This window comes from Oncorhynchus kisutch, linkage group LG28, assembly GCF_002021735.2.
Source record: "Oncorhynchus kisutch isolate 150728-3 linkage group LG28, Okis_V2, whole genome shotgun sequence".
Lineage (NCBI taxonomy): Eukaryota > Metazoa > Chordata > Actinopteri > Salmoniformes > Salmonidae > Oncorhynchus > Oncorhynchus kisutch.
This window is the reverse complement of record NC_034201.2, coordinates 24,296,427-24,309,920: the sequence shown is the minus strand read 5'-3', so window position 1 is coordinate 24,309,920 and position 13,494 is coordinate 24,296,427. Positions and strand designations below refer to the sequence as shown.

Sequence of the window (13,494 nt, the reverse complement as noted above, 5' to 3'; positions counted from 1 at the left end):
CGGCCTCCTCCACGTCTCCTGATGTACTGGCCTGTCTCCTAGAGCCTCCATGCTCTGGACACTACGCTGACAGACACAGCAAACCTTCTTGCCACAGCTCGCATTGATGTGCCATCCTGGATGAGCTGCACTACCTGAGCCACTTGTGTGGGTTGTAGACTCCGTCTCATGCTACCACTAGAGTGAAAGCATCGCCAGCATTCAAAAGTGACCAAAACATCAGCCAGGAAGCATAGGAACTGAGAAGGGGTCTGTGGTCACCACCTGCAGAACCAGTCCTTTATTGGGGGTGTCTTGCTAATTGCCTATAATTTCCACCTGTTGTCTATTCCATTTGCACAACAGCATGTGACATTTATTGTCAATCAGTGTTGCTTCTTAAGTGGACAGTTTGATTTCACAGAAGTGTAATTTGAGAGTTGGAGTTACATTGTGTTGTTTAAGTGTTCCCTTTTATTTTTTTGAGCAGTATATATATATATTTTTTTTTTCAACTATAGAAATGTTTCTTTGCCGGACAAGGATTGTCCTGACTCTAGTTATTTTATTGTTTCACCTTGCTTTTCTGTTTGGTTGGCAAGTTTCACTATCCAATTATTTCTAATCTACAGGAATGCAAGTTTCACCATGGCATGGACTGTGGCGATATGTTGCCACGTAAGAATGATAACAATTATGGCAAATATTAGTAAATTATTGCATTATATCCATGCTGGCTTTCGCAGGCTACCTGAGACATGAAACAGATAGGTGGGAGGGAATAGCCTGTCACCAATTTATTAGGCCTAATGCGCAACTTGCCTAAATAGATCATGGAAACACTTCAACCACTTTTTATTTATGGTGGGACGTCCTTACTTGCAGCTGTTTTTATCGACACAAAATGACTAAATGTGGAAACGCACCGTAGCATGCGGTTTTAAAGGCAACCTTTCTAAATATCAACAAAAACAATCGCTGGACAAGTTAATGGATAACTAGTGACGTGACAAGCAACCATTGCTGCATGTAGCAATACCGCAATATAGTCTGCCTGGAACGCAACCAAACCTTGCTGCATGAGACACACTGACAGACTCTTTCACTTTCAATTTCCTCCGATTGGATCAGTCTCATTGGCCTTCGCTGTTAAGCTTAGCAGACTGAAGAAAAAATTTCGCTGCACCTATCGGGTGTGTGACAATTTAAAAAAATGTCTAATGCCACTGGCACTACAAATAAAGCCAATACATTTTAGGCCTGCCAAGCTCTTTTCTATGAGCATTTAAAGAGAGTAGAACAAGGCAGAGATGTTCTCCATTGCTGCTCAGTTCTGATGTAATGAAGTGAGAAAAACCTGCAGAGATAATCGTGTGAATCTGTCTTGTTGGCAAACCGTCTCGTTCAAATCTCACTATGCTGCCTTTCTGAAACTCCTAGTGTGATGAAAGTGTGGCTAAGTGAGTAGTCAACTACTTCCACTGATGCTGGTCCATTGGAGCAGTACAATATATTTCAGTATAAGACACACTCCCTCTACTTTCCCCTCATTCTCTTTCAGTCTCTCTTTTGACTTCCCTCTGTCATCTTTTCATTTCATCTCTCTCTCTCTCTCTCTGTCTCTCTGTCTCTCTCTGTCTCCTATTGCTTATAGACACCTGTTTTCCATTGCCTGGCTTGTTTCATTAAATCAGCTGAAACAAATAGAAATAGCGGGTTCTACAGAATAACCCAGCAGAACCACGCAGGGAATAAATTGATCATGTAAGAAGCAGAAAATCTAGAGAGAACTTTGAAGAGAGCTAAATCAAGTGTACACGAGGGGTCCCTTCTTTCTGTTCATTTCTTTATTTTCTCTCTATTTGAGTGTCTCTTTTGAGAAGCTGGGATTGCACTTGAGATACTGCAGAGAATACTGAAGGTAAAGAATAAGCTAGTCTCTGGATATCTTTTTTAAAGGCTCTGCATTTTCTCATCTTTCATTCTCACACCCTCCCTCTCACTTCCTCCTCCCCTCTTACCCTCCCCCCCTCCCTTTCTCAGTCTTTCCTACCTTGTATCTGTACGACAGAGGTGTGTAAGTCGGGACTTCTTAGCCCCCAGGGGTTCTACCAGGTAGAGGCAAGAGAGGACCTGGGCTCTCACCCCCTCCACGGGGGCCTCACGGTGCTCTGTAGACACAGCCGACACATAAGCAGGACCAGCCGACAGGTCTGACTGCCAGGTCCTGCATGGGGAAATGATAGGAGATTATTCTGGTTAATTTAAAAACAGACTTCAGACTCAAGCGGCGTGAGAAATAGACCCTCAGATATTCAGCTACAATTTGACTGGGTGTTTGAGTAAACAGTCAACAATTATTTGACTCCAACACTTTAATGTAACTTAACTAAACTAGCTTTTTCATTTTTCATTCACTGTGATGCCAAAATTTAGCACTAGTACAACAACAATAGGCACCATTTCAAAACAACTTTAGCCAGAGTGTTCAAGTCCAAGCTAAACTCTGTTTGTCCCTGACTCCTCTGTCCCTTATACTCTTAAGCAGCAGAGTCAGCAGCCTGCCTAAAGACCCATGCAGCGTCGCCCTGGTAACACCTCATTACCTCAGCAGCAGGTGCTCCTGTGGCGGCCGGGATCCCAGGCCTTGCAGGAGGTAGCGGTAGACCTCGGTGTCCTTGGTCAGTGTTTGGACTACTGCAGACTGTTTGAGGGTCTTCTCCCAGTGCCCATGCTCCCTCAGGACCCGCTGGAGGGCTTCTTTCTGGGGGGCATCTACCTCAACAGAGCCCTTCCACAACCGCAGGGGCCAGCCATCATCGACCTGGTATGGGGGGGCAAGGTGGTGAGACCCAGTGTGAGAACTTGACTTTGATCCTTGATAACCCCTCTTACACACACACATCTCAGCTCAAGCTCTGTGTGCTTAATGTGTCTGACTCACTGGAGAATGTTTTTATGTTGACTCATACATAATTAACCTTTCATTAGTCTTGGCTGTTCTTTATAGGTGTTGTAGTGGCTTGCTGTCTGAAACTTTTATTGGTCACTCTATTCATTCATTTTATTTTATTCATTAAATCATTCATTAATTCCATCAGATTCCACCACACACCTTCTTAAAAGCCAGGTCCACATTGTCTGGTCCAGAGCAGGACTCCCAGCCTCTACTCTTCTCCCTGGCCTCTCTCAACAGGTGCTGGGTGGTCTGGACCAGTCTGGCCCTCTCATCCTGCTCCTCCTCCTCACCCTGAGAGGGCGAACTCCGACCCACATCCACCCAGACAGCCTCCTCACTGGGGTTGCTCACACTCTGGCCCGGCCAGAACTCTGGAAGCTGGAAGGATCAGAGAAAGAGAGAGGAAGAGTTAGCTTGACGTTTTCACGAACAGGGCCACCAATGACTTCATCTCGACAACCAGAACCAAATATTGCGTGTTAACGTCTGTCACAAGAAACTACATATGACTTCTTGACCATTTGATACACTATTGCTATGGTGATTAATCGCCTGTTGGCATTCATGTTCTCATTTTCTGATATTCTTATTCTGTATAATCAAGTCAATACAATGAACTGACTGAACGGAATAACATAGATGAAGTGCCTCCTCATTTAATTGCCCCTGCAGAAGGGTTATGGTTATGAACAATTGGAAAAGTGCCTGTCTGCTTTTTGTAATGTACTTTACGTACAACTGCACAGAGAGAGTACACTCATGAGAGAATGGTGTGTGCTCTGCTGGGTCTTGGCAGTAACACCTACATGCTGTGCACACATGTGATGTGGATTAGTGTGGCTAGAACAGGCTGTACTCTAACTTTACTGTAGTGTGTACCTTGAAGAGGCACAGGGACTCCGTCACCATGTGGGCCAGGCCTTGAGTGGCAGCCAGGTTCTCACTAAGGTCCCTCTGGTCAGGCCTACCCAGGCTGTACTTCCTGTGGCTTGACCTAGGTCAGAGAAACAGGAAATGTCTTTACATCAGAGTTGAAAATGTATGGAGTACAGTTTCTATTGCTACGCTAGGCTTCCATAGACTCATACAAGCAGAAACTGAGAAAAGGGACTGTTATTCAATGTAAAAAGCAACGTCAGCATCGACTTCCAAACAAATTAAAATGTGTAGCAAAGCAAAACAGCAAAATATTTACTAACGCCACTGTATCCTAGAAGCACAATGTGCCACAACACAACAGTCCATTGGAGTGGAGTTGATTTGTTCTGGTCATTGTTTCCAGTGTGAGAGTGTGACGTGTATCAAGGCAGAACTCTGTTTCCAGTGATGGGAGATACAGAGTGTGTGTTGTGTTCTGATTTCCATCAGTGCTCTGCTCTTACAGCCTGTGGGGTAATGGCTGAGCCCGCTGGCTCCCCTGGACTGCTGGCCTGGCACAAGGAAGAGAAGGAGGAGGGGGGTGGTCTATTGTCTCTGAATGGCTACATCAGACACAATCAGGCCTGTGCGATACGACATCACTGGGTCCACCACGCAACTTTTCGACGTGAAGTTGGAACTTCTAGACATGCTGTCAGAATACCGGGTATCAGCAGAGTGTGTGCAGCTGAGCTGTGTTTGTGTGTCTATCTTTGCCAACAACTACAGATAACTAGTCTTGTGAGCTGAGCGCCAGACTCAAAAGCTAAGTAGACAGATGTGTTTTGAAAAATGAATCATGTGCAAATGTGTCTCCCTGTTTCTCACCTGGACCATCTCTTTCTCTCTCCCTCCCCTCTCTTTCCCTCCACCCATCTCTCCCCTTTTTCTCTTTCTCCCTCCCTCCCCTCTCTTTCCCTACACCCCTCTCTCCCCCTTTTCTCTTTCTCCCTCCCTCCCCTCTCTTTCCCTCCACCCCTCTCTCCCCATTTTCTCTTTCTCCCTCCCTCCCCTCTCTTTCCCTCCACCCATCTCTCCACTTTTTCTCTTTCTCCCTCCCTCCCCTCTCTTTCCCTCCACCCATCTCTCCACTTTTTCTCTTTCTCTTGCAGTAACCAGCTGAACAGTATTAAATATATAATATCTCTTCTATCTAAGAGAAATTATGTCCAGATGGGCGATTCATGCAGGGTTACATAAGTCTCTCTCTCTCTGCCTTTAAACTAAACCCATCCGACAGCTATTCATTACCGCACAGGGAAATAGGGTTTTGGCTACATTACTACAGTTGATGTAATCTCTGGGAACTCCACACTTTAACATGAATCTGATGCTACGTAAGAAGAAGGAAAAACAAACAAAACATTTCAAACAGACAAATGAAAACCTGCAGTTGTAGCGACGAATGCAAAGCAATGTGCACCGGAGTAATCTTATGCAACAACGTAAGAGGAAGTTCTAACTAGGAATGTGCGACAAAGACCCCCAGACCTCTGCTCATCTAGGAGTTGCTCTTACGCACAGATCTAGGATCATCTTACACTCCCCCAATGCTAACCTCAACCATTATGGTTGAAAACCTCAAAAGTGTTCTTATATCAGCATCTAGGGGTTAACTTTGTCCTACTCCTCCCCAGGAGGAAGTGGACTGTACCTGGCTACATTGACCAGCACCATCCTCCAATCCTAACCTCAACCACTATGGTTAAAATTCCCAAACTGCATAGATCAGCATCTAGAGTAAGACCCTAGAGTCTAGGGGAAACTTGACGTCATCCTCCTCCTCAGGAGACAGCACCGTACCTTGCTGTGTTGTCCTCTCTCTTCAGGGTGTTGAGATGGAAGAGGGAGGGGGCCAGGCACACAGCGATGTTGGTGGGGGTCATCTGGTTTTCGTCCACGCAGCCCACCACATCTCGGAGGAAGAGGAGGAGTGTCTGCAGGGCCTCACGGTTCTCATCAGGCAGGAGTAAGATGGCTGCTTGGGCCGCACAGAACTGCTGGTCTTTGGGGAAGTCTGTGGAGGTGGGAGCGAGACATATAAGTATGTGGATAGAATTGCTTTGTGATTCTCTCATTGTGCTTATACTATAAAAATGTCCAAAACTGGTTTCAATCTGCCTACTTAGCCAGCATTTGAACCTTTCTTGCATGTTTAGCCAATCCAGTCTTTACTGTACTGGCCCAAGGAGTGTTGTAAGTTCTATCCTCTTACATTGGTAGATATGCAGGAAGGACTTGCAGAGCTTGCTGGAGAACACAGGTTCTGGTAGGTCTCTGAAGTACTGCTTCACCATATCAGCCACGTCAAAAGCTGATTGGCCCTCGTAGGACATGGCCTCTGGGTCCGCCTCCACCATGTCGCGCAGGTACTGGATACGAGACTTCACCCCCGACTTTCGAAACAGACCCACCTGAGAGGATGAGAGGGTTAGGAGTGTGTGCGTGTGGTGTGGAATGGGAGTTTTAAAGCCGGGATGGCAAGTCAGACTCATGTAGGAGGCTATCCTAAGTCCTGTCGAACTAGGATAACTTCCATTCATCTTTGTAAGTAGGAGATCCCTCTAAAGCACCTCATAACCCACCCTCAACATGGAAGATAAATGAAAGCGGACCTCCCATTCCTCATGCTCATCTGTCTCTGTTCTCAGTATAGGACCCTCCACTGTGTTTAACCATGACTCCAATTTACAGTAGGTCAAGGTGTCACGGGGGTGTAATTCAACCCAGGTGCTGTGTACTCCATAGTATCAATGCATGACACCGATGTTAATAGGTTGGAGAGGAATAGCTGATGGCCCAGACCTGGGTGTCCTTCGCAATCTTAAAGGGACAGTTCACCCCATGAATCTAAGTACCTTGTCAACTGTGGTCCATATTCCATGACGTTATGTTATGTAGAGAGCCCACTGTAGATGGCATGGAATCAGGACTGTAAGCTTGACTTTAGACCATTTTCAAGGTATGAAACCATCTAACCAACTTTGATATTGGGTGAACTGTCCCTATAAATCTAGAATCCTTAGCTGCTACATATATTTTTGGACTTACAAATTAATGATCTATTGAATCTTGAAGAATATAACTTATAAATGCCTCATGAGCTTAGTTCAACTGTCGTACTCCATCAGAACCCAAAATATAATCTTGTTTTACACCAATGTTTGTAAACAATATAAATGTAAACACACAACATTGTTAAAACTATAATTTGGATATAATGGATGAATTTGAGAGTGGTTACATTTCCCTAGGCCCATTACCAAAACTGCTTGGTTATTGTTTGTTTCAAATAAGGACTCTGGCTTTAATAATGCATGAGCAGTACTGTATACAGTTGAAGTCGGAAGTTTACATACACTTAGGTTGGAGTCATTAAATCACTCCACAAATTTCTTATTAACAAACTATAGTTTTGGCAAGTCGTTTAGGACATCTACTTTGTGCATGCACGTAATTTTTCCAACAATTGATTACAGACAGATTATTTCACTTATACTTCACTATATCACAATTCCAGGGGGCCAGAAGTTTAGAAACACTAAGTTAACTGTGCCTTTAAACAGCTTGGAATATTCCAGAAAATTATGTCATGGCGTTAGAAGCTTCTGATAGTCTAATTGACATAATTTGAATCAATTGGAGGTGTACCTGTGGATGTATTTCAAGGCCTACCTTCAAACTCAGTGCCTCTTTGATTGACATCAAGGGGAAATCAAAAGAAATCAGCCAGGACCTCAGAAGAAAAATTGTAGACCTCCACAAGTCTGGTTCATCCTTGGGAGCAATTTCCAAACGCCTGAATGTAGCACATTCATCTGTACAAACAATAGTACGTAAGTATAAACACCATGGGACCACGCAGCTGTCATACCGTTCAGGAAGGAGATGTGTTCTGTCTCCTGGAGATGAACGTATTTTGGTGCGAAAAGTGAAAATCAATCCCAGAACAACAGCAAAGGACCTTGTGAAGATGCTGGAGGAAACGGGTACAAAAGTATCTATATCCACAGTAAAACGAGTCCTATATCGACATAACCTGAAAGGCCGCTCAGCAAGGAAGAAGCCACTGCTCCAAAACCGCCATAAAAAAAGCCAGACTACGGTTTGCAACTGCACATGGGGACAAAGATTGTCCTTTTTGGAGAAATGTCCTCTGGTCTGATGAAAGAAAAATGGAACTGTTTGGCCATAATGACCATCATTATGTTTGGAGGAAAAAGGGGTGGCTTGCAAGCCGAAGAACACCATCCCAACCGTGAAGTACGGGGGTGGCAACACCATGTTGTGGGGGTGCTTTGCTGCAGGAGGGTCTGGTGGACTTCACAAAATAGATGGCATCATGAGGCAGGAAAATTATGTGGATATATTGAAGCAACATCTGAAGACATCAGTCAGGAAGTTAAAGCTTGGTCGCAAATGGGTCTTCCAAATGGACAATGACCCCAAGCATACCTCCAAAGTTGTGGCAAAATGGCTTAAGGACAACAAAGTCAAGGTATTGGAGTGGCCATCACAAAGCCCTGACCTCAATCCTATAGAACATTTGTGGGCAGAACTGAAAAAGCGTGTGCGAGCAAGGAGGCCTACAAACCTGACTCCGTTACATCAGCTCTGTCAGGAGGAATGGGTCAAAATTCACCCAACTTATTGTGGGAAACTTGTGGAAGGCTACCTGAAACGTTTGACCCAAATGAAACAATTTAAAGACAATGCTACCAAATACTAATTGAGTGTATGTAAACTTCTGACTCACTGGGAATGTGATGAAAGAAATGAAAGCTGAAATAAATCATTCTACTATTATTCTCGCTACTATTATTCTGTAAACTTCCGACTTCAACTGTATATTGGTTGTACAGAAGTTAGAGTCCAGTACCTGATCGAGACACTCTGTCCTCAGATAAATTATGGCCTTGAGGATGCTGGAAGGTAGTGGTTCCCCTGTCTGCTGCACACCGTGGAGGAGGGGTACACCAAACACCCTCCTGCCCTTCAGCTCTGGGGCTTTGGTCTTCCTCGGAGGCTTTGGGAATGTCCTGAGGGGAGACATAAACATTTCAAGATGGACTTCTAGTGTTGCTTTTGAAGGTAAAGAGGTATTTGTTTTGAAGTTATATGAAGATAGGGCAACTATACAGGAGTATGACTAAGTTGTTGCATTGTATTTTATTCTTTCTGGATATGTTCTACTTCAAACAACACTGCATTGCATATTTGTACAATATGTAAGAACCCACTGGACGAACACTGGTTGAATCAACGTTGTTTCCATGTAATCTCAGAAACAAAATGATATGTAATGATGGTGAATCAATGTGGAAAACTGTTTGTATTAGCAAAAAGTAATCAATGTAAGGGAAATGTGTCTTTTTTTTTAACCTAAATCCAATGTTTTGTAGATTTTGATTTGTTGAATTCACCTTAGTTGACAACTCAACCAAATGTAAATCAAAAATAGACGTTGAACTCACGTCTGTGCCCAGTGGGAGTCTACATAGGTATCTGACCAAGACTCACATATGCACTTAGCAGAGGGCTTTGTGTACGACTCTGACAAGATATTTATTTTAATGCCCAGCGAGTGTTTTCATAAGCCAGCAAGTGAGTGCCATGGTAACGGCCAGTGTAGCCAAGAAGATAACATGAAGGCAATTTAAATCCTCCCTCTCAAAGTTCAGGCACCTTGAGATGGCTAGCTTCAGAGCCAATCAAATGTGTGATGAGTCGACTGGAATTAGATTCACAAATGTTCATACAGCATGCTTCTCTTTGATAGCGCTCTCTCTCATTACGGACTGCATTTCCATTCTAGTCTTCAGCTGTTCAATTAAAACATATCTTCTGCGTCCACCTCATTTCATTAGCTTAATGGTGTTCTGCTCATGATTTTATGTAATTGTGTGAGTGAGGGAGAGAGAGTTTCCTGTTTGGTCATGTGTTTGAGGAGCCCCAGCCTCTCCCTGCTAGGTAATAACCACATGTAGATTTTGTTCATTAGAGACAAAGCCAAGGGGAAAGGTGTTTGGCCACAGCAAATAAGACAACAGTTATCTGGAATGAAACTTGTACAGAATACTGAAGCTCAGGATCAATGGGAAAGCGATGAGAGGCAGGAGTAGGTTATTTATTTTGTAGTTAGCTCAATGATTGTTAAAATAAATAGCCCAATTACTCTGCTCTCAAAAAGTCAATTACCCTGTCCTTTTGCCTTAAAGGGGAACTCAGCAGATGCTACATCAATTGCTACATCAAAATGAATTATATGTAGAAATTGATTCTTGAAGAATATAACTTATAAATTCCTTCTTGAGCTTATTTCAACTGTCGTACCCCAAAACTTCAATGTTTGTCAACAAAGTAAATGTAAACAAACACTATATAGCCTCAAAGCATAGTTAAAACTATAATTTTGATATAATGGATGGCCAGTCCTTGCATCCATAGCCCTGTCTAGGAATTTGAGAGTGGTTACATTTCTCCAGCCCCATCCCTAAGCTTTTTACCAAAACAAGGCTGGGGAGACGCTTTGTTATTGATTCTACTGCTGATTGCCGCTTTAAGCAATCACTTTTACTCCAGTTCGCTACACAAATGAATAATGTCAAACACTTTATTAATTGATCCGTGGGGGATCCAAGGTTAGGAGATCAGATTTCGAAACATGGGTGAGGAAATAGCTACAAACAATGAAAGCAAAACTCATTCTGACAGATTGGGATATGTTGACTTCCCATCATGGAGATAGATAGAGGACTCATCATGGATATAACCCATTTTAGTATGGATGTTGCCATTGAGGGCTTCCTCCATTTTAAAGTAGTCAACTGGGTGGGAGCAATCAGCCAATGAAAAATAAGAAAATTTACTACTTTAAAATGGATATAGCCTCAATGGCGCTGCCCATGCTGTCACAGATGCTATAATGGGACAGATACGAAGATGAGTCCTCTATCTATCTCTATCAAATCTAATTTTATTTGTCACATGCACCGAATACAAATACTTACTGTAAGGTCTACAGCTGTTGTATTCGGGCGCATGTTACATCTATGGTCCCCATGCATCATTACGTGTTTCCTGTGTAACGCTATTTGAGGTCACGGCCGTTAACCACCAAGAGGAAATGTTCCTAGCCACTATGTTTTAGTTAACATTCCACCATATCTTTCATTAGTGTACTCTCTAGGCCATAGGTCTTCACCCTGCGCTGGAAACACTTCACCAAATTCTAGCAGATGGTAAGCACATGCCTGCCTCTTTCAAATCAATAACAAACTAAACACGCAGGGAAACTTTGGGATGTGTAAGCACTTCACTTTTCCCAAATGTAAACCGATGTTTTGCCAGAAAGTAAAATTGTTTGGGATCCAAGCTCCCTTTAATTAAATAAGAGAGAGAGAGGCCTGGCCAATGCCAGAAAAGTTACCTAGACACACCCCTCTAAGAGCCAGATGGGAGTGTACACCACAGACCTTAACCAAAAAGGAATGAAGAGAAGCTGTCTATAATTTCTAAGCTGAAGGTCATACTTTGTCATTTCTTTCAGACGCTGAATTTTTTAAATATTATTTTTCGGGGGGGTTTATTGCTCTTGAAGCATTCTGTGTTTTGTCTTGTGAGAGGCACGGCAAGGTTGCAGCTTCACATAAATAATAAATGAACCTCTGAACAAGCTGCCTCTAATCGTCCTCATCTTCCCCTCCTCCCTTCCTCCCCCTCTTCCCCACCACCTTTCCCCATCCTCCCCTCTCCCTCGTTGCTCTCCTCCTAATTTTGGTCATTCATCCCTTTCCCTACTTCTTTCTCCACACCCTTCCCCATACCATTCCATCTCTCCCTCTCCCCCTCCCTCTCCCCTTCCCATTCCTTACCAGTTCCAGCCCTGCTTGCTAGATGGGGAGTACTTGTCCATGAGAGCAGTGAGTTTAAGCAGGGAGAGTTTCTGCAGAAGGTGAAGCTGAGAAACAGACTGGGCCTCGATTCCTGAGCCGCTGGGGGTAACTGATGGAAGACTCTGCTCGCTGGACCAGTGGTGCTGGCTCTGTCTGCATACATACACAACAGACAACAGAATGGCAGCCATATTAATGTGGGCTCAGAGAGGGGGTGATAGAGTAATAAAGACTTTTTAATGAGTACTCAGACCAGCTGACATTGCTCTTCACCTGTTACTACATGGTGGTGACTGTGCCTCAGGGTCATCTCCATCCGCAGACTCCTTCTCTAGGTTCTCCTCATCCCCTTCACCCTCCCCCTCCATGGCTCCTGGCCCCAAATCCTCTGCCTCCTTGACCTCCAGGTGGATGTGATTGGAGGAGGACGAGGGGCAGGGCGAGGGTGTGGAGCGGCGGTTAGTCTCCGATTCACCGTCCTCCAACAGTTTGTCTGTCCAGGTGTTGACGAGCTGCTGCAGGCCGATGATACGCTCCATCACGCTGTCCAGCGCGGAGAAGACATCATCGTTTCCGCTGATCTCCCCCGTCTCCGCCTCCCCATGATGCTCCACCTCCTGGCCAATCACCTGGCCTATCGGCACGTTGTCATAGATACTGACCCGGTGGTCCAATGAGGCTAGGGAGCTGCAGCAGGTGGAATCCTTGTCCTTGGCCGCTGCACATCCCCTGCTCCGTCTCCCGCGGTACCCGTGGAAACTCCCAGTCCTCCAGTTGATGGAGGTGTTGTCTATGGGCAACAGAAAGTTGTTGTGAGTGAGGGCTGTGGGGAATGTGCCTGGCTTGTGCCCCTGGGGGATCTGGAAGACCAGGCTCTCGTGGTTATTTCTGTCGTTCTTGTAGTCCTGGTGCTCTCGGACCGGGTTTCTGTGGAGTCCCCCCTGGTGCTGTTCTCGGACCCGGCAGTTGCTGCGTACTCTGGTGATGGGGCTGGGGGTGCTGACAGTACTGCTGCTCTCTGAAGGGCTGGGGCTGCTGCTGCCCGAGTGGGGGGAGGAAGGTGAGGAGGAGGCCTGGCTGCCTGGACGGTCCCTATCCCTGTGCCGCAGGGTGGAGATATCCAGACACTGAAGCTGTCTCAGCCTGTGCTCGACATCCAGACTATCCTGGAGCACGGGGCCAGAGATGACCAGCCTGGCCCTGCTGATGCCACTGTGGGTGGGGGAGTGGAGGTTGGACGTGCCCCTCAGACGCAGTTTTTCCATCTTCCTCAGCAGACTGGGGCCCTTCTTCCTGGGGGGCTTGTCAAGGAAGCGCTCCTCAGCGCTGCTAAAACTGGGCGTCTCACCCCCTGGGGAGGGGGGCCCGCTAAATGAAGTGTCTAGGGATGGGATCTTGTTGATGGAGGAGCAGCGAGAAGAGCTCCCGCTAGTCTCCTGGTCATCAATGGCGGTCTTGGGGCTCTCACAGCCCTCACTCTCTGTGCTGCTGGTGCTATGGAGGGAGTAGACCTCGTGGTGGTCGTTGGCATCACACAGGGACATGCCCTGGCTGTCCAGTGAATGTAGGAAGCCCATTCCCTCCAGGCGACGCCAGCGCCTTGTTCGCCTCTCATAGGCCCATTTTGTGCTGATGGCACAGGGCTCCTCGTCCTCTGACCCCTCCCCCTGAGAATCACAAGCAGACAATCAAGATGCTGTATAAGAAGCCATGTAGCAACAAAAAAACAAGGCCATCTATTTC

General features: G+C 45.4%; 1 protein-coding gene across 2 annotated transcripts in view; it reads right to left on the bottom strand.

Annotated features, from left to right (window-relative positions):
- LOC109873466 (rho GTPase-activating protein 7) overlaps positions 1-13,494 on the bottom strand; it is an 86,069-nt gene that overhangs the window by 2,735 nt on the left and 69,840 nt on the right. For both annotated transcript variants that reach the window (XM_020465123.2, XM_020465124.2), the window contains exons 5-13: positions 12,025-13,418; positions 11,731-11,904; positions 8,736-8,895; positions 6,072-6,270; positions 5,660-5,873; positions 3,818-3,932; positions 3,095-3,316; positions 2,586-2,803; positions 2,033-2,206 (exon numbers count right to left, since the gene is read on the bottom strand). In XM_020465123.2, the coding sequence (XP_020320712.1) occupies positions 2,033-2,206; positions 2,586-2,803; positions 3,095-3,316; positions 3,818-3,932; positions 5,660-5,873; positions 6,072-6,270; positions 8,736-8,895; positions 11,731-11,904; positions 12,025-13,418 (2,870 nt within the window). The remainder of the gene's footprint in view (positions 1-2,032; positions 2,207-2,585; positions 2,804-3,094; positions 3,317-3,817; positions 3,933-5,659; positions 5,874-6,071; positions 6,271-8,735; positions 8,896-11,730; positions 11,905-12,024; positions 13,419-13,494) is intronic.